The 22154-nt window shown below is 43.3% G+C and overlaps 1 protein-coding gene across 1 annotated transcript in view; it reads left to right on the top strand.

Moving 5' to 3' along the window:
* The window catches only part of LOC122941307, a 162240-nt gene that overhangs the window by 114852 nt on the left and 25234 nt on the right, over positions 1-22154 (top strand). Inside the window, exons 18-21 of the mRNA XM_044298430.1 lie at positions 324-500; positions 5353-5447; positions 7371-7488; positions 19112-19272. Of these exons, the coding sequence (XP_044154365.1) occupies positions 324-500; positions 5353-5447; positions 7371-7488; positions 19112-19272 (551 nt within the window). The remainder of the gene's footprint in view (positions 1-323; positions 501-5352; positions 5448-7370; positions 7489-19111; positions 19273-22154) is intronic.

Raw genomic sequence — 22154 nt, 5'->3', positions numbered from 1 at the left:
ACATAAAAAGTTTCATCCTATTCCTTCTTGGTGCTTTATTTTTTGTCAATGAGTATATTATGCACATAGAACTTTAAAACATACCCTTCACATAAAAAACAACAACAATGTGTTTCACTACTCTTCCAGAATTGTAGCTAGAATTTTCCTTATCTTGGACAAAGATTCACTTAGCCCTGCACCCAGATACCGTGGCAAAGCAGCGTGGTTTGTTGCGCCTCCTGGCACCCAGCACCAGTTCCATCTCAGCTATGTCCCTATGTACCATAACAGACTTGAGACTTTATTTAAGTTGATGTGTTTGTGTTACTTTTATCTTGTAGGTTTCAGTTCCTTTTGAGTCCCATTTCTGTATCTTAAAGAGAAATGATGGCAATATTAAACTGGACAAGCTCTTGTCATACTTTGAACAGATTGTCAATGCATTGCAGTATTTACATTCCCAAAATATACTGCATTGTGATTTACGCTGCAGTTATATCTATATTGATGACATAAAGGTATGTATTTCTTGCTGCAAAATATCTAGGCTGTTATGTGTTCTGCATATTTGTAGTAAATAATGCTATATTAATGAAATATTGCCATTGCACAAAGCTGTTACATGATTCCTTTGAAATTCGATTCAGGTTCATATTGTAGTCCATAAACTAGTTAATATTGGCATACAGTAGTAGTAGAATTCAATCTATTTGGTAAAGTTTTCAAGCTAAAACTAGGGGTAATAAGCATCAATCAACAATATAGCAAATCTTGGGAAATTTACATGGGCAAATAACTGGATAGGTTATGTGGCTGTTCTTTACATTATTGTTGGCATCTCACCGGTCGATATGCTGCCAACAGAAGATAATTCTTATGCTGGCATAACAGATCAGATCAACCAACAAACGGGCATTTGCTCAATTGTTGACTGCTTGGAGGTTCCTCTAAATCGGCCATCGATCAGGAACAAATATTGTTTTGAGCCAATAATTGGCCCATGGGAAAGCCCCTTAAAAGAGTTTTATGGTAAAAATTATATTTTAACTAGTGATGAGCGGCAGGGGTCATATTCGAATTCGCTATATTTCGCAAATATTTTTAGAATATTCGTCGAATATTCGAAAATTCACGATTTTTTTTGCTCGAAAAATCGGCAAGGTAATGATTGTGTAATATGCGAATTTTCGGATTCGATTTTTATTGCAAATTTTTCAACTTACAACTATTAGACAAAGAAGATTATAGCACTATATTAGCTAAATTCCTCTATATTCGTTTTTTCGAATATTCGCTATATTGCTATAACTTCGTTTTTTTAAATATTTGTAATATTCTAAAACAAGAATATATAGCAATATAGCGAATATTTGAAAAAAATGAACATAGAGCAATTTAGCTAATATAGTGCTATAATCTTCTTTCTCTAATAGTTGTAATTTTTTTCAGATTCAGATTGGAAAAAAATTACAACTATAAAAAAAAAGATTATAGCACTATATTAGTTACATTGCTCTATATCCGTTTTTTTTTGAATATTCGCTATAAAACACCTCAAAAAGGAGTGCACCGTTAATCTAATTATATTGTGCAATCAGTAAAACAAGGTACAGTTACTCCTTCTAACTGTCCTTGTACCAAACTTCTGCCTGACAACTGGCTTTCTATTATCTGCTCTAAACTTAGCCTCTTCCTTGTTCAGACCAATTGCTGCCTGACCTGTCCTTGGACTGCCTGAACCACTTGGTCTTTCTTACTGGTGTCTCTGACCCCTGTGGGTCAGCTACCAACTATACCAGGACTATCTCAAGAGGTAGTGTCTTAGTGGCTCCCCTGCATCGAAGACCAGATCCCTATACAGGAGTTAGGGGGTGAAAACCAGGGGACTACCAGGTTATCATCCTTACAGGTAGTCCAAAGTCAAACTTGTTATTTGCTACAGTGGGTCCACACCCACTGCCCGTAACATGTTGCGTAATACAAAACATAGAACATTGCGGAATATCCCAATATATGAGTTTGGTTGCCGAACAGCTGACAAATTAAAGGGAACCTGTCACATTGAACGTGCGTTTGACCTGAAGGCATTATGTTATAGAGAAGGAGGAACTGAGCAGATTGATATATAGTTTTAAGGGAAATGATTCAGTATAACTTGTAAAATACTTATTTATATCCATGATCATTCTAGGCTTTGAAGTCAAGGAGTTGGTCCTATCAATGATTGACAGCCTTCCCTCTATGACTGTGTATACAGAGATAGCTGTCAATCACTGATAGGCTATATTGCTATAACTTAGTTTTTTCGAATATTCGTAATATTCTAAAGCAAGAATATATAGCAATATAGCGAATATTCGAAAAAACTAATATACAGCAAAATTCGCAAACACTACTACTCCTAAAGTCAAGTATATTGCCCACAAGCTAGAAGCAGGAAGGGATCATGTGTACTGATTAAAAAATAAATAAAAAATTGACAAAAATCGAAAAAAAAAATGGAATCTTCGAATTTACGAATATATATAACTATAGTCGAAATATTTGCGAATTTTCGAAGTACCTATATTCGCAATAAAAATTCAAAATTCGAATATTCGTGATCAACACTAATTTTAACAAGATCCTGCAGCATGACCCATGAACCAGAAGATTCATACTTACCTACTCCATGCAGCTCTGGTCCTCCTGTCAGGGATATAAAGCAAATGCTTATTATTGTTGGCATCTCACCGGTCGATATGCTGCCAACAGAAGATAATTCTTATGCTGGCATAACAGATCAGATCAACCAACAAACGGGCATTTGCTCAATTGTTGACTGCTTGGAGGTTCCTCTAAATCGGCCATCGATCAGGAACAAATATTGTTTTGAGCCAATAATTAACCTATGGGAAAGCCCCTTGAAAGAGTTTTACGGTAAAAATTATATTTTAACAAGTTCCTGCAGCATGACCCATGAACCAGAAGATTCATACTTACCTGCTCTATGCAGCTCTGGTCCTCCTGTCAGGGATATAAAGCAAATGTTTTATATAAAAGAAAGGATCAAAGGAAAAAATTCTAAGGGAATTGATCCCAGAGGTGGACATATAAAACACCTCAAAAAGAGTGCACCGTTAATCTAATTATATTGTGCAATCAGTAAAACAAGGTACAAGCGTCTATGCAAAAATATAAATGATTTATTATACAATAACTTAGAATACAAACAAAGCTTAATCAATATAAAATTCAATAATATGCAATAACACGCAGTAATATGTAGTGCCCTAAATTCGCCACTAGATGGCTCTAACATAAATTCCAGCGTTCCTTATTACCTCTCAAACATAAAATGTAATATAACCGTCTCAACCACAATTATTAGATATACTATCAGTTGACACAGTAAATTCAATAGTGATTAGGGTAGATACGAACCCTTGCTCTGCTCAAACTATGACCAATCTCGGATATCGGGTATTATTGCGACACAACAGTAAATACAATAGTGATTAGGGTAGATACAAACCCTTGCTCTGCTCAAACTATGACCAATCTCGGATATCGGGTAGTATTGCGACACAACTTATAAATTATCAGGCCTGATATTGACTATGGAATGCGAATATTCCAATCAGAGAGTTTCTCCAATATCAATATTAGATCTTTTATTCAGTAATATGCATCTTTACTGAATAGTGATAATATTGATGTAGCACTTTTAACATTATATATCCGTACTAAAGCAGGGAGTTACTAAATATCAGGCCAATTAATTCAATCAATACTACAAATAATAAAGTTATACGTTACCAGAGAATGCAGATGATTTGCAGAGTCTAAGGGAAGTCAGTTCTAAAGTTCCCTTAGACTCTGCATATCATCCGTTCTGATCATCAGGATTTTTCTCCTGGGGTCTCTCCTTTCTTTTCTTTCTTTCTTTCTTGTCTGTGGTTTATTATCAAAAACTATTCAGTTAGACCCATCTTCCCAACTTGGAGTTTCCCAATCATTGTCGGTGTACATATGATAATGACTGTGATGTCACTGCCCAGAATGCATTTCTGCTGTTGGTGTAATGTTACTTATTTATACCTAGGTGGCACTATTGAATAAGCTATTAGCATCATTACCAGTAAGGGTTAAATGTCCAGGTCTGACTTCATCTTGCATTCCATACACATAACATATGGAATCCTAAATCCGAGCTACAGGGATTAACTTTGACACATGTACTAATTAAAGCATAGACATTAGGGTACCAGTTTAGACACCTCCCAAACCATCAAATTTATGGTACTGATAAGAATATATTGGACCTTGTACTATCACAGACATGTGTGTCTCCTCTGTCACTTCAACAGGTGATTTATTGTTAGTTAAAATAACACCGCCTTCCCCGAATGGGGACTGATTAACAAAGTCTATGATTAACATTCTTCTCATCATGTTTTAGGAGTGTATGCGTTCCTAGTGAGAAATATATAAGATAATAGATGCATTGACGTCCTTCATAATATTTAACAATATAAAACAATACATATGTTCTATTGATTATCTTATACAACAATAAATAAGGTTCATTATATATGTATACAGACACTATAGATTTTCTGCATCACAAATATACATCAACTGTAGGGGTAAATAGTACCAGATTCATTGATTATCTAAGTCATAAATCTATAGTAGACAAGAATGACTCTTCTCAGACTGGTACATGTATTGAGAAGAAACCTTATGAACATAAGCTGTCCTTTCCATGAACCTCTCTCAGCTGACTTTAAAATACATACACAATGGTGAATATATCACAATATGGCCTCTTATATACAATCAAATCCACTATAATTAAGATATTTAGATATAAATGTTATATACCTATGAAAAAGCACAACACTCCTTGCCGCCTCCACTCTCTCCATCTTCCAGTCAGGGCACTGTTTAAATACGGTGATCCATGGACATGGTCACGGGCACTGCTGCAGTCAATGACTGGCTTCAGCAGTGATATGCTGCTTGTGGCCACATCACCCCTGAGCCAGTCATTAGATAGGATAGGTCATCAGTATAAAACAGTCGGAAACCCATTTTAAATAGAGTGCTGGTGATCTCTCTGCTATTGTGAATGGAAGCTATCTTAAGCCTCTTTGCACCCATGGGGAATGGTCTGTGGGTTTGGCGAGTTGACAGTTCTTGTGTATTGAAGGTGGTAAATAGGCACGACAGTGTGACAACAGTTTTTGAGGAGCTAATTCAAAAGTGACAATCAATATGGCTGCACTTCCTGTTGCCATTTTTGAAACACAAAATGGCATTTTAATTGTAAAGTAGCATAACCTTTGGATATGATTATTTTTATTAACTATGTGCTCATTCATAAAGGGAACTTTAAAGCTTGGACATTTTGGAAGAGCAGTTCTTCTGGAAAAGAATCAATCTTATGTTTTAAAAATGATGCCTCCTGATGCCGTACTCTGGTAAAGTATCTTTTGGTAAACATGTTTTTTTTTCCACTGTCTAAAAGTTCTGAAGTATTTTTAAATTTTGGGGGTACAAGGAAAATTTCTTCCTTTTGCTCATGCAGCTGTGAATTGCTATAGGGAATCTGTTCATATAATCCCTAGAGTATCAGAACATGTGTGATGATTGCTACTGCTTCTGTGCTCCCTCTCTTCCTGGGTGGAAATCCCAATCATTGGCATCTTCTGCAGGCTTACGCCTGCGCTACTAGGCCTCCTAGCCTGTCTCTTAGAATGCACACGTGTTTTCTCTCAGCCATTTAAAATGCCAGTGCGTGCACATCTAAATTCTTCCCCAGCCTATGGCTACAGGTTTCCAGGTATTTTAGACACCTTCCTCTGTGGGACAGTGCTTGAGCATTAGGTTCCTAGTTTCTAGTTCACCAGCAAAGGTGCATTACTCCTTCTAACTGTCCTTGTACCAAACTTCTGCCTGACAACTGGCTTTCTATTATCTGCTCTAAACTTAGCCTCTTCCTTGTTCAGACAAATTGCTGCCTGACCTGACCTTGGACTGCCTGAACCACTTGGTCTTTCTTACTGGTGTCTCTGACCCCTGTGGTTCAGCTACCAACTATACCAGGACTATCTCAAGAGGTAGTGTCTTAGTGGCTCCCCTGCATCGAAGACCAGATCCCTATACAGGAGTTAGGGGGTGAAAACCAGGGGACTACCAGGTTATCATCCTTACAGGTAGTCCAAAGTCAAACTTGTTATTTGCTACAGTGGGTCCACACCCACTGCCTGTAACATGTTGCGTAATACAAAACATAGAACATTGCGGAATATCCCAATATATGAGTTTGGTTGCCGAACAGCTGACAAATTAAAGGGAACCTGTCACATTGAACGTGCGTTTGACCTGAAGGCATTATGTTATAGAGAAGGAGGAACTGAGCAGATTGATATATAGTTTTAAGGGAAATGATTCAGTATAACTTGTAAAATACTTATTTATATCCATGATCATTCTAGGCTTTGAAGTCAAGGAGTTGGTCCTATCAATGATTGACAGCCTTCCCTCTATGACTGTGTATACAGAGATAGCTGTCAATCACTGATAGGACCGCCTCCTTGAATACAAAGCCCAGTATGAGCAGGAATTTAAAGGAATAAATCACAAGTTTTACTGAATCTTTTCCTATAAAAATATATATTAAGTTCCATTTACACGTCAGTATTTTTATTTTCCAGATTTTCATCCCGTTTTTGCAAATCCATATTTATGCAAAAACCTTCAATTTTTACCAATTGTACTTCTGCATCTGTTCTGTTTTTCCGCAAAAAAATGGAAGGAGGAATATATGTTAGAAATATTTTTTTTTTTAGTACCCTATTTCCTGGAAACAGATCCGCAATTGCAGATGACATGCTGATCACATATTAATGCATTTTGCATGTCATCCGCATTTTTGCGGACCCATTGACTTCAATGGGACCACGGACCGCATTTTGCAGACAATAGTAGGACAAGCTCATAATGGAATGAAAAACGGATGCGGACAGATATCCGCAATTTTTGCAGGGCCATTGAAATGAATAGGTCTGCATTCTGTTCCGCAAATTTGCTGAACAAATGCGGATTACAAAATACTGATGTGTGAATGGACCCTTAATCTGCTCAGCTCCTCCTGCTCTATAACATGCTGCCTGCAGATTACTTCACATTTTCATTGTTATAGGTTTCCTTGGCTAGCAGAAACTATGGGTATTTCTTTGTTTTGTAAGCATTACATATGCAAAGTACTGATACTATATAACTGTACTGTATTATACTGATTTTATGCAGACAGCAAATTTGCAATTTGTATTAGACCAGTGCATGTCATCATACTTCAGAATGTTTATAAAGTAAAGTTGTCACATTCTTGAATGTAACAGGTCAGCAAATGAAGTGAAAACTAACGGGATGTACTCACAAGCATCCGACATCTTTAATTTGGCATCAGTGTTCTGGGAAGCATTGAACACTCAGAATAAAATCCTTCCAGGGTCTCAGGTAAAGTATTTTCTAACTACAGTGGTCCCTCAAGTTACAATATTAATTGGTTCCAGGACGAACATTGTATGTTGAAACCATTGTAACTTGAGTAATCGGTTCCAAATGCCCAAAATGTCATCCAAGATGAGAGAAAAATCAAGATTTAAGAAAAATAAGCAGATAACTAAGACAGATAAACAAGTCCTTCCATATAACAGTCAGGAATAGCTGCTAAATAGTAACTAATACAACTGTTATACTAGAGTCTGGTTTTAACTTACGGTAGGATGGGTCAGAAAAGACCATTTTTACAGCATGTTGAAAATATTGTATCCTGAGTAGAGTTGAGCGAACACCTGGATGTTTGGGTTCGAGAAGTTCGGCCGAACTTCCCGGAAATGTTCGGGATCCGAACTCGACCCGAACTTCGACCCGAACCCCATTGAAGTCAATGGGGACCCAAACTTTTCGGAACTAAAAAGGCTGTAAAATAGCCCAGGAAAGGGCTAGAGGGCTGCAAAAGGCAGCAAAATATAGGTAAATCCCCTGCAAACAAATGTGGATAGGGAAATGAATTAAAATAAAAATAAAATAAATTAAAATTAACCAATATCAATTGGAGAGAGATCTCATGGCAGAGAATCAGGCTTCACGTCACCCACCACTGGAACAGGCCATTGTCAGATATTTAGGCCCCGGCACCCAGACAGAGGAGAGAGGTCCCATAGCAGAGAATCAGGCTTCAAGTCATAGCAGAGAATCAGGCTTCAAGTCATAGCAGAGAATCAGGCTTCATGTCATAGCAGAGAATCAGGCTTCACGTCACCCACCACTGGAACAGGCCATTGTCAGATATTTAGGCCCCGGCACCCAGACAGAGGAGAGAGGTCCCATAGCAGAGAATCAGGCTTCATGTCATAGCAGAGAATCATGCTTCATGTCACCCAACACTGGAACAGGCCACTGTCAGATATTTTTAGGCCCCGGCACCCAGACAGAGGAGAGGTTCATTCAACTTTGGGTTGCCCTGCAATAGAATGGTAAAATGAAAAAAAAAAAGGATTGAATGAGGACGTGCCCTGGAGTACAATAATATATGGTTAAGGGGAGGTAGTTATAAATGTCTAATCTGCACAAGGGATGGACAGGTCCTGTGGGATCCATGCTTGATTCATTTTTATGAACCTCAGCTTGTCCACATTGGCTGTAGACAGGCGGCTGCGTTTGTCTGTAATGACGCCCCCTGCCGTGCTGAATACACGTTCAGACAAAACGCTGGCCGCCGGGCAGGCCAGCACCTCCAAGGCATAAAAGGCTAGCTCTGGCCACGTGGACAATTTGGAGACCCAGAAGTTGAATGGGGCCGAACCATCAGTCAGTACATGGAGGGGTGTGCACACGTACTGTTCCACCATGTTAGTGAAATGTTGACTCCTGCTAACACGTTCCGTATCAGGTGGTGGTGCAGTTAGCTGTGGCGTAGTGACAAAACTTTTCCACATCTCTGCCATGCTAACCCTGCCCTTAGAGGAGCTGGCCGTGACACAGCTGCGTTGGCGACCTCTTGCTCCTCCTCTGCCTTCCACTTGTTCCCCTGTGACATTTGGGAATGCTCTCAGTAGCGCGTCTACCAACGTGCGCTTGTACTCGCGCATCTTCCTATCACGCTCCAGTGCAGGAAGTAAGGTGGGCACATTGTCTTTGTACCGGGGATCCAGCAGGGTGGCAACCCAGTAGTCCGCACATGTTAAAATGTGGGCAACTCTGCTGTCGTTGCGCAGGCACTGCAGCATGTAGTCGCTCATGTGTGCCAGGCTGCCCAGAGGTAAGGACAAGCTGTCCTCTGTGGGAGGCGTATCGTCATCGTCCTGCGTTTCCCCCCAGCCACGCACCAGTGATGGGCCCGAGCTGCGTTGGGTGCCACCCCGCTGTGACCATGCTTCATCCTCATCCTCCTCCACCTCCTCCTCATCCTTGTCCTCCAGTAGTGGGCCCTGGCTGGCCACATTTGTACCTGGCCTCTGCTGTTGCAAAAAACCTCCCTCTGAGTCACTTCTAAGAGACTGGCCTGAAAGTGCTAAAAATGACCCTCTTCCTCCTCCTCCTCCTCCTCCTGGGCCACCACCTCTTCCATCATCGCCCTAAGTGTTTTCTCAAGGAGACATAGAAGTGGTATTGTAACGCTGATAACGGCGTCATCGCCACTGGCCATGTTGGTGGAGTACTCGAAACAGCGCAACAGGGTACACAGGTCTCGCATGGAGGCCCAGTCATTGGTGGTAAAGTGGTGCTGTTCCGTAGTGCGACTGACCCGTGCGTGCTGCAGCTGAAACTCCACTATGGCCTGCTGCTGCTCGCACAGTCTGTCCAGCATGTGCAAGGTGGAGTTCCACCTGGTGGGCACGTCGCATATGAGGCGGTGAGCGGGAAGGCCGAAGTTACGTTGTAGTGCAGACAGGCGAGCAGTGGCAGGATGTGAACACCGGAAGCGTGCACAGACGGCCCGCACTTTATGCAGCAGCTTTGACATGTCGGGGTAGTTGTGAATGAACTTCTGCACCACCAAATTCAGCACATGCGCCAGGCAAGGGATATGCGTCAAACCGGCTAGTCCCAGAGCTGCAACGAGATTTCGCCCATTATCGCACACCACCAGGCCGGGCTTGAGGCTAACCGGCAGCAACCACTCGTCGGTCTGTTGTTTAATACTCCGCCACAACTCCTGTGCGGTTTGGGACCTGTCCCCCAAACATATGAGTTTCAGAATGGCCTGCTGACGTTTACCTCGGGCTGTGCCGAAGTTGGTGGTGAAGGTGTGTGGCTGACTGGATGAGCAGGTGGAAGAAGAGGAGGAGGAAGCCGAGTAGGAGGAGGAGGCAACAGGAGGCAAAGAATGTTGCCCTGCGATCCTTGGCGGCGGAAGGACGTGCGCCAAACAGCTCTCCGCCTGGGGCCCAGCCGCCACTACATTTACCCAATGTGCAGTTAAGGAGATATAGCGTCCCTGGCCGTGCTTACTGGTCCACGTATCTGTGGTTATGTGGACCTTGCCACAGATGGCGTTGCGCAGTGCACACTTGATTTTATCGGATACTTGGTTGTGCAGGGAAGGCACGGCTCTCTTGGAGAAGTAGTGGCGGCTGGGAACAACATACTGTGGGATAGCAAGCGACATGAGCTGTTTGAAGCTGTCTGTGTCCACCAGCCTAAATGACAGCATTTCATAGTCAAGTAGTTTAGAAATGCTGGCATTCAGGGCCAGCAATCGAGGGTGGCTAGGTGGGAATTTACGCTATCTCTTAAATGTTTATGAGAGGGAGAGCTGAACGCTGCCGTGTGACATGGTTGAGATGCTTGGTGACAGAGGTGGTGGTGTTGGTGGTACATCCTCTGTTTGCTGGGCGGCAGGTGCCAACGTTCCTCCAGAGGCGGAGGAAGAGGCCGAGGCGGCAGCAGCAGAAGAGGTAGCAGGGGGAGTCTGAGTGAGTTCCTTGTTTTTAAGGTGTTTACTCCACTGCAGTTTATGCTTTGCATGCAGGTGCCTGGTCATGCAGGTTGTGCTAAGGTTCAGAACGTTAATGCCTCGCTTCAGGCTCTGATGGCACAGCGTGCAAACCACTCGGGTCTTGTCATCAGCACATTGTTTGAAGAACTGCCACGCCAGGGAACTCCTTGAAGCTGCCTTTGGGGTGCTCGGTCCCAGATGGCGGCGGTCAGTAGCAAGCGGAGTCTCTTGGCGGCGGGTGTTCTGCTTTTGCCCACTGCTCCCTCTTTTGCTACGCTGTTGGCTCGGTCTCACCACTGCCTCTTCCTCCGAACTCTGAAAGTCAGTGGTACGACCTTCATTCCATGTGGGGTCTAGGACCTGATTGTCCCCTGCATCGTCTTCCACACAGTCTTTCTCCCTGACCTCCTGTTCAGTCTGCACACTGCAGAAAGACACAGCAGTTGGCACCTGTGTTTCATCATCCGAGACGTGCTGAGGTGGTATTCCCATGTCCTCATCATCAGGAAACATAAGTGGTTGTGCGTCAGTCTATGTCTTCCACCGCTGGGGAAGGGCTAGGTGGATGCCCTTGGGAAACCCTGCCAGCAGAGTCTTCAAACAGCATAAGAGACTGCTGCATAACTTGAGGCTCAGACAGTTTCCCTGATATGCATGGGGGTGAGGTGACAGACTGATGGGCTTGGTTTTCAGGCGCCATCTGTGAACTTTCTGCAGAAGACTGGGTGGGAGATAATGTGAACATGCTGGATCCACTGTCGGCCACCCAATTGACTAATGCCCCACCAAATATCGCTGTAAATTCTGGCGTCTACTGGGACCTGAGGTAGTTGGTACACTAGGACGTGTGGCTGTGGCAGAACGGCCATGTCCTCTCCCAGAACCAGAGGGTCCACTAACACCACCACGACCATGTCCAGGCCGCGTCCCTTACTAGATGTTTTCCTTATTGTTACCGTTCACCACAATAAGAAAAAAATTATTTGGCCCAATGTATTGAATTCAAATTCAGGCCTTTTTTACAGGCACCTAACACTATCTGGCTATCTATTTAGGTACCGTATTACACTAATACAGGCAGTAACGACAGATTTAGCTGAATATAAATTGTAGGCCTAGTATTTAGGCCCTGGATGACAGGTATACGTTTACGGACAGAATTAGACTTGGAGATGCGCGGTAGCGTGTGAAGTTATTGAGGAGGTCCCTATCAGCACCTTCAATGTAATATACCCTTTTATGGATAGTTTTAAATTTGGCCTGATACAGCAGAAACCACAGATTTAGGGAATTGCTAAGTTGGGAATTGTATTTCAACCCAGAAAAAAAACTGTGCTTTGGCGGACACCAAATAACTTGACCAGCCACAGCAATAACCACAGATTTAGCTGAATATAAATTGTAGGCCTAGTATTTCGGCCCTGGATGACAGGTATCCCTTTTTCAGACAGAATTAGACTTGGAAATGCACGGTAGCGTGTGAAGTTATTGAGAATGCCCCTATCAGCACCTTCAATGTAATATACCCTTTTATGGATAGTTTTAAACTCGGCCTGCTACAGCGGGAAACCACTGATTTAGGGAATTGCTAATTTGGGAATTGTATTTCAACCCAGAAAAAAATATATCCTTTGCCAGACAGCAGACGGTATTACAATTGGCTAGCCACAGCTGAAACACCAGATTTAGGGTACTGCTATTTTGGCAATTGTATTTCACCCCTCAATAAAATAGTAAGCACAGCCAAGCCACTGATATAGGATATAGCAAAAAAAAAAAAAAACACTATTGGTTAAATGTACTTGGTGGCAGCTTGTGCTGGCGCACCACAAGACACAAAATGGTCGCCGATCACCTCAGAAAAAAGTGACAGAAAAACGCTCTGGGCAGCCTAAAAACAGTGAGCATTTAAATAGCAGAGGTTGAATGATTCAAAGCTGTAGATTGATCACTTCATTAAGTGTTTTGGAAGAGTAAGGGCCGCTTCACACGAGCGGATGCCGTGCGTGGCATCCGCTCCGTGAAAGAGTGCCAAGACCCGCTGCAGACTGCAGAGGCACGGAGCAGTAACATGACTGTTAATGCTCCGTGCCTCTCTGTTATCTCTTTACTTCGAAATCACAGTTGTCACTGTGATTTCGAAGTAAAGAGATCACAGAGAGGCACGGAGCATTAACAGTCATGTTACTGCTCCGTGCCTCTGTAGTCTGCAGCGGGTCTTGGCACTCTTTCACGGAGCGGATGCCACGCACGGCATCCGCTCGTGTGAAGCGGCCCTAAATCCCTGCCTAATCTCGCCCTAACAGCAGCAGCTGCATCCTATCCCTACACTGATCAGAGCAGAGTGATGTGCGGCGCTACGTGACTCCAGCTTAAATAGAGGCTGGGTCACATGATGCACTGGCCAATCACAGCCATGCCAATAGTAATGGCCTCTTGGGGCAAGTAATATGACGCTTGTTGATTGGCTGCTTTGCAGCCTTTCAAAAAGCGCCAAGAAAGCGCCGAACCCCGAACCCGGACTTTTACGAAAATGTTCGGGTTCGGGTCCGTGTCACGAACACCCCAAAATTCGGTACGAACCCGAACTATACAGTTCGGGTTCGTTCATCCCTAATCCTGAGGCCATTGTATCTTGAGGAATCACTTTATTTTTTTAACATGTTGTACATATAGGGCATATCCAGTGTCTTTCATGTGGAAGTTGAGAATACCTCTAATCCAGCACTGGACAATGATTTGAATTGAAATTACTTTGTAGCTTCTGCCATGCATGCTGTTCTCATTTCTTTATATCTGGCTTTGCAGAGAATCCCAAATATTTTCACCATCAGTGTGAAGTTTTCCCAACTCCCCACCATTCCAGGTGAATTTTCAGGATGAGCAGTTGTGTCTTTATGCTCAAGTAATAACATTGTTCCTAGAGATGGCGATCTGCCATCTTAACTGACAAGTTTGGCGAGGCACAGGTAAGTCCTTACCTGTGCCTGTGTGCGCGCGAGCCGGTCTGAAATGAAATGCGGTCTCTGGGAGCAGGCCGTTCCGAGAACGGACCCCAGAGGCTGTTCTCGGAACTGCCTGCTCCCGGACTTGTCAGTTAAGATGGCAGATCGCATGTGTTCGCTGGCGAACACTGTGAACTGGCTATCACTGTTCCTAACCATGATGTCACATCTCTAATTGGCAGATTTTCCCAGGGGGCAGGGTCCAGAAGGGTCTACTTGCTATAATGTTCTCCCAAACTCAAAAAATTCTGTACACAGTACTCATGATGATCTAGCACAATGTTCTGGGTGAACTTCCCATGTTCTCCCATCTGCTGCTCACTGAGGGACAAGTACAGGCTGCTTGCCTACAGATTACCCCTCCAGATGTAGTAGTATTAGTCAGTGGCGTGCACAGGAGGAGGGGCAGGGGCGGTCCGCCCCCGATGCCGGCTCTCAGGTTGTGCGAGAGCCTAGAAGCAATGAGTGCTTCCATCAATATAGATGGAAGCATTCACTGCTGGAGCGCAGGGAGCTGTGGTCCTGTCACTCAGCTCCCTGCGCTCTGTCTCTCCCGCACTGAATGGTCTTCTCTCTGCTCCACCATTCAGCCTGTAGGCACAGATCGTGCTGCTGGCCTGTGTGGGTGGAGCCTGAAGCATTAAAATCTATATAAGCTCCGCCCACACCGTGCTGCAGAGCGATCTGTGTCTCCAGGGGAGAGAGATGTGAGCTTCAGGAAAGGGACAAGGTGAGTAGGTACTGTGTTTGTTTGTTTTTTTAATTAACAGAGGGCATTTCTACCATGGTGAGGGCACAGAGGGTATTTCTACCATAGAGGGGGCACAGAGTGGAAAATTACTACAAAGGGGGAACAGAGGGCATTACTACTACAAAGGGGGCACAGAGGGCATTATTACTACTACAAAGGGGCACAGAGGGCATTATTACTACAAAGGGGGCTCAAAGGGCATTACTACTAGAAAGGGGGCACAGAGGGCAATACTACCACAAAGGGGGCACATAGGGCAATACTACTACAAAAGGAATATAAATAAAAGAAACACTCCAGTACCTTGCCTGTATTATCAGCGTCGCTGGTCCAAAATGTAAAGTGGGCAATGTTCACACAAACACTCAATGCGTTTTCAGGGCAGGACTGCGCTGCTATTTTAGCAATGCAGGATTCTTCACTCTAGCACAGAACCATCCGCATATTTGGACACAGATAACCAAATCACCCTCCACAGATGCACTCCTTTCCTCCAGCACACTCCTGTGGGATATCGAGAGATCGCACTGATAGTTACTCACAAAATCAATCTTGATTAAAAGCTTGTCAAAATCATAAAACACCGTCGCCTACTCCTGCCCGACCCGGGTTTCGCTTTCGCGATTAACCCCAAAAGCGAAACCCAGTTCGGGCAGGAGTAGGCAACTACAGTTGTTACAGTTCATAAATACAGCAAAAGCAATAATCCAGATGTTGGTATAACTGGAATTCCTTATAACAGGTCTGGTAATTGTCAGGTGAGGAGTTCTCTTAATGCTGTTACTTTACAGGCAAAGAATAGGTAAATTTGCACTAAGTCCACTTTCTGGCACTCAGGTACTGAATATAATGATTTCCTATTTATCTTGAGCAATCCAATAAGGGCATTCTCCTTCCTGACAGGCAAACTCTCTGTTACATTATTTGATGCAGGAAGCTCTCCTGAAATATTCAGGTCCACTATGTCTCAGAAGGCGTTTAGTGTAAAAGGATAATTCTGTGCACTAATTATCCAGTTGTGTCCAGGTACCTTTAAGTTCCTCATAGTCACTTGTGCTGGTGAAGTCCCTTGGCTAGACTCTTGGTTGGTCCTCTCCAGGCTTGATCAGGGCCCAGAGGAAAGAAAGGCTGCTACATTGTGGAACTTGCCTGTTCTCCTCCTCCATTAACTTCCATCTCCTCTCTCAACTTGAACTACTTCCTTCCACTTCCTCTTACTCTCTCCTAAGTCAGCAAGCCCCAAGCTATATATATTATGTAGCACCAGCACCACCTAGGGGCAAATAGATGTAAGAACAGTGCCAGACTGATATTAGGAAAATACAATACATTAATACAATTAATTATACGGAAATTTAAGGGGACCACTTGTACAGACATAAGTTGGACGCTGCATACTTTACTCTGCATAAGATAACTGTGTCTCCTCTCCTGCAGCAACATGTAAGTTTGCTTTGGAGACCAAGGCATGCTCAAGTGCTGCTGCGACAGTTATAGGATGTTCCTCCTTTATCGATCAGTCTGCTGCTGTGCGGAAGGACACCTTGACTAAGCTGTGGGAGTTCAAAAAGTTGGTGGCTATGCAGCTTTATAGTGAATAAAACAGTTAGGGACCTGGGTTCTGCTACGTCTGCATTCAAGCAAATAGCATTAAACAGCATTGATGCTAAGTGCAGTAAAGGTTTTCTACATCTCTGGTGACTTAGGAAAGTGAAGTGGCAATGTCAGTATTTCTGGTGGTTTATGACAGTGAAGGTGTTGCCCAGGGTTTTTTAAGTTATGGCCTTTCCTTGGGTTAGGCCAATACTAGCTGATTATTGGGGGTCCAATACCATGCACCCCCACTGATCAGCTGGTCTGTTAGGCTTCTTGGCAGCTATTGACTTCAATGGAAGCAGCACTGTAGTAGTGAGCTAACTCTGCTACAGTGTTGCTGGTGCTGTGTAGCCCCTGCACTGACTTCTGTCGATGAATCTACATGTCTGATCAGCTAGTGGTGGCCTATCCTGAGCCATCGCTTTTAAAACCCTGGGCAATCCCTTTAATGTCTGTTTATCTGATGGTCTATGGCAGTAATGGTGTTTGGGTCAACATCCCTTGTGATCTAGGAAAGTGAAATAGTTAATGTCAGAATCCCTTCTGACCTAGGGCATTGGAGAGGTTAAAGTCCTGGTTATACTTGGTGGTCTAGGACAGTATGGGGTTAAATCTAGTATCTCTGATAGTCTACAGCAATTAAGAGGTTAATGTGACTACAGGTCCTTCTAAAAAAATTAGCATATTGTGATAAAGTTCATTATTTTCTGTAATGTACTGATAAACATTAGACTTTCATATATTTTAGATTCATTACACACCAACTGAAGTAGTTCAAGCCTTTTATTGTTTTAATATTGATGATTTTGGCATACAGCTCATGAAAACCCAAATTTCCTATCTAAAAAAATTAGCATATTTCATCCGACCAATAAAAGAAAAGTGTTTTTAATACAAAAAAAGTCAACCTTCAACTAATTATGTTCAGTTATGCACTCAATACTTGGTCGGGAATCCTTTTGCAGAAATGACTTCTTCAATGCGGCGTGGCATGGAGGCAATCAGCCTGTGGCACTGCTGAGGTGTTATGGAGGCCCAGGATGCTTCGATAGCGGCCTTAAGCTCATCCAGAGTGTTGGGTCTTGCGTCTCTGAACTTTCTCTTCCCAATATCCCACAGATTCTCTATGGGGTTCAGGTCAGGAGAGTTAGCAGGCCAATTGAGCACAGTAATACCATGGTCAGTAAACCATTTACCAGTGGTTTTGGCACTGTGAGCAGGTGCCAGGTTGTGCTGAAAAATTAAATCTTCATCTCCATAAAGCTTTTCAGCAGATGGAAGCATGAAGTGCTCCAAAATCTCCTGATAGCTAGCTGCATTGACCCTGCCCTTGATAAAACACAGTGGACCAACACCAGCAGCTGACATGGCACCCCAGACCATCACTGACTGTGGGTACTTGACACTGGACTTCAGGCATATTGGCATTTCCCTCTCCCCAGTCTTCCTCCAGACTCTGGCACCTTGATTTCCGAATGACATGCAAAATTTGCTTTCATCCGAAAAAAGTACTTTGGACCACTGAGCAACAGTCCAGTGCTGCTTCTCTGTAGCCCAGGTCAGGCGCTTCTGCCGCTGTTTCTGGTTCAAAAGTGGCTTGACCTGGGGAATGCGGCACCTGTAGCCCATTTCCTGCACACGCCTATACACGGTGGCTCTGGATGTTTCTACTCCAGACTCAGTCCACTGCTTCCGCAGGTCCCCCAAGGTCTGGAATCGGTCCTTCCTCAATCTTCCTCAGGGTCCGGTCACCTCTTCTCGTTGTGCAGCGTTTTCTGCCACACTTTTTCCTTCCCACAGACTTCCCACTGAGGTGCCTTGATACAGCACTCTGGGAACAGCCTATTCGTTCAGAAATTTCTTTCTGTGTCTTACCCTCTTGCTTGAGGGTGTCAATGATGGCCTTCTGGACAGCAGTCAGGTCGGCAGTCTTACCCATGATTGCGGTTTTGAGTAATGAACCAGGCTGGGAGTTTTTAGAATCTTTTGCAGGTCTTTAGAGTTAATTAGTTGATTCAGATGATTAGGTTAATAGCTCGTTTAGAGAACCTTTTCGTGATATGCTAATTTTTTTTAGATAGGAATTTTGGGTTTTCATGAGCTGTATGCCAAAATCATCAATATTAAAACAATAAAAGGCTTGAACTACTTCAGTTGGTGTGTAATGAATCTAAAATATATGAAAGTCTAATGTTTATCAGTACATTACAGAAAATAATGAACTTTATCACAATATGCTAATTTTTTTAGAAGGACCTGTATACCTGGTCTTCTAGTGCAGTGAGAGGATTAATTCTCAATAATGAATGAATTGATAATTCACTTTAAAAAATCCTTTATTAATCACTGCTTAAAATGACAATCATAAAAAGTGGAGGAATCCCCATAAAAGAAGAGAAAAGCATATAAGAAGGGACATCAGACTACTAGCCAGTAACAGTACAATAGATATTGAATACAGTACACATTCTTTGGTATAATTCAGACGTATGCGCCGTCTATTACCAACAATTAAGCCCATAGTGTTGTATGAAATGGCATACAAAGAGTCAACACAAGTTAAATTAAAGAAACTGCCCCCTAATACAATGTCTTCCACTTACCCAACGCTTTTCACAAATGTGCTTCATCGGGGATAAGCAATAGGCTATTTGTAGTAAACTCAATTGCAATTGACTATTTGCCTCATGCCTTCAATCCTGGCCGGTCATAAAAATATACAAAGAGCCTCCGACATTCTTTAATTGTTGGTAAAATAAAGTATTTTTACTTTTTCTTTAACAGCGAATGTATGAAAATCTTCTGAAACCTCCTGATTCATGGCAGTATTGTATGAATAAATTAATGGACTGTATGAAGGAATGCTGGAACATTAATCCTACAAAAAGACCTACACTTGATTCTATTAGTACAATTATCAAAGAGTTGAAGCAGGAAGCCCAAAGGTACTGTATGTCTTATGTCTTATGTAAATGCCACTTAATAATGCAAATAGAATTCTTTATTAGCTATCGGAATTCAAAATTGATGGGTTTGTCCAGGACCCTGAAACTTTTTTTGCATGGCCAGGCATGGTGTATAAATGAAAAATAAAACAAAAAACACTCACCTGGCCTGGTTTTCCCGATTCCTGTGGAGCAGCTCCTTTCCATCACTTCCAGTCCTTGCTGGGCTGAAAGTGTGATGTCCTGACTCCCCTGCATGTTGCTGCTGACAGCCAATCAATGGCCTCAGAGGTCACATGCGCAGGCATGACAGATCACCACTGAGGCCACTGATAGGCTGGCAGCAGGGATATGCAAGGCGGCACTCGCCCCTGTATCCAAAAGAAGCTCTTTACTCCTCCGTGGAGATCAAGGGGAATTTTAGGTGTGGTAATTGTTTATTCTGCAGGTATAACTCTGAGTAAAGGTCTTATTTTTGGAGGGATTTAGCATAAGGTAACCAGCTTAATTTCATGTAGGAGCACATTCGTAGTATATCTGGTAATGTGTCAATGTGGATGCTTTTACATTGGCAAAATAATAAGATGCATGTTCAGGGAACATATTAACTCAAAAAAGTCAGGAAAAGGGTGCCCCAGATTGATTGAACACGTGAGAGATGAACACGGTTGGGACCTAGGATCCCTAAGTTTTGCAGGTATTGAGTTGGTGCTGAACCCACCAAAAGGGGGCGATAAACATCGCCTCTTGCTACAAAGAGAAGCGAGGTGAATTACGCTGTTCAGAGCCATGGGCCCCTTAAGACTAAATGACAAAAATGACTTGGGTGTATTCTTATAATGTAGAAGTGTTACCAATTTACATATGTGGTTATTTGTTCATGTTGTTTTTAATAAATGTCATCTTGGAGGTAACGCCATGGATCTCTATGGCGACCCCTGGTGGTGACGTATAAATGTGGCATGTGCGTGATGACGACAGTGGCCCGAGGAAGCACGCAAGCGCGAAACGGCCGTCGCTGCTTTTAGATTGTGTGTGAGCTGTCTGCCCCAGCCTATGTTTCTTGATCTCCATGGAGGAATAAAGAGCTTCTTTTGAATACAGTGGTGAGTGCCGCCTGCTTTATTCTTTCTACATTACTCTAAATGCTTGAGCACCGCGACACTGTGTGACACGTATGGTCTACAACGCCTGTATCCATTTGTCTATGGGAAACAATAGCTGTGTTTAATACAGGGATATACAAGGAGTCGGCACCTCATACTTCTGGCCAGAAGTAATAAGATGATCAGTATTCTTCACTTGTCAGTAAGTTCTTTTGTTACGACTGGTCGTTGTTAGAGTTGAGCGAACACCTGGATGTTCGGGTTCGAGAAGTTCGGCCGAACATCCCGGAAATGTTCGGGTTCGGGATCCGAACCCGATCCGAACTTCGTCCCGAACCCGAACCCCATTGAAGTCAATGGGGACCCGAACTTTTCGGCACTAAAAAGGCTGTAAAACAGCCCAGGAAAGAGCTAGAGGGCTGCAAAAGGCAGCAACATGTAGGTAAATCCCCTGCAAACAAATGTGGATAGGGAAATGAATTAAAATAAAAATTAAATAAATAAAAATTAACCAAAATCAATTGGAGAGAGGTTCCATAGCAGAGAATCTGGCTTCCCGTCACCCACCACTGGAACAGTCCATTCTCAGATATTTAGGCCCCGGCACCCAGGCAGAGGAGAGAGGTCCCGTAACAGAGAATCTGTCTTCATGTCAGCAGAGAATTAGTCTGCATGTCATAGCAGAGAATGAGGCTTCACGTCAGCCACCACTGCAACAGTCCATTGGCATATATTTAGGCCCAGCACACACACAGGCAGAGGAGAGAGGTCCCGTAACAGAGAATCTGGCTTCATGTCAGCAGAGAATCAGTCTGCATGTCATAGCAGAGAATCAGGCTTCACGTCAGCCACCACTGCAACAGTCCATTGTCATAAATTTAGGCCCAGCACCCAGGCAGAGGAGAGAGGTCCCGTAACAGAGAATCTGGCTTCATGTCAGCAGAGAATCAGTCTTCATATCATAGCAGAGAATCAGGCTTCACGTCACCCACCACTGTAAGAGTCAATTTTCATAAATTTAGGCCCAGAACCCAGGCAGAGGAGAAAGGTCCCGTAACAGACAATCTGGCTTCATGTCAGCAGAGAATCAGTCTTCATATCATAGCAGAGAATCAGGCTTCACGTCACCCACCACTGTAAGAGTCAATTTTCATAAATTTAGGCCCAGAACCCAGGCAGAGGAGAAAGGTCCCGTAACAGACAATCTGGCTTCATGTCAGCAGAGAATCAGTCTTCATATCATAGCAGAGAATCAGGCTTCACGTCACCCACCACTGTAAGAGTCAATTTTCATAAATTTAGGCCCAGAACCCAGGCAGAGGAGAAAGGTCCCGTAACAGACAATCTGGCTTCATGTCAGCAGAGAATCAGTCTTCATATCATAGCAGAGAATCAGGCTTCACGTCACCCACCACTGTAAGAGTCAATTTTCATAAATTTAGGCCCAGAACCCAGGCAGAGGAGAAAGGTCCCGTAACAGACAATCTGGCTTCATGTCAGCAGAGAATCAGTCTTCATATCATAGCAGAGAATCAGGCTTCACGTCACCCACCACTGTAAGAGTCAATTTTCATAAATTTAGGCCCAGAACCCAGGTAGAGGAGAAAGGTCCCGTAACAGACAATCTGGCTTCATGACAGCAGAGAATCAGTCTGCATGTCATAGCAGAGAATCAGGCTTCACGTCAGCCACCACTGCAACAGTCCATTGTCATAAATTTAGGCCCAGCACCCAGGCAGAGGAGAGAGGTCCCGTAACAGAGGATCTGGCTTCATG

Source organism: Bufo gargarizans, chromosome 6, assembly GCF_014858855.1.
Source record: "Bufo gargarizans isolate SCDJY-AF-19 chromosome 6, ASM1485885v1, whole genome shotgun sequence".
In the NCBI taxonomy this organism is placed as follows: Eukaryota; Metazoa; Chordata; class Amphibia; order Anura; family Bufonidae; genus Bufo; species Bufo gargarizans.
This window is presented reverse-complemented; position numbering and strand designations above follow the sequence as displayed.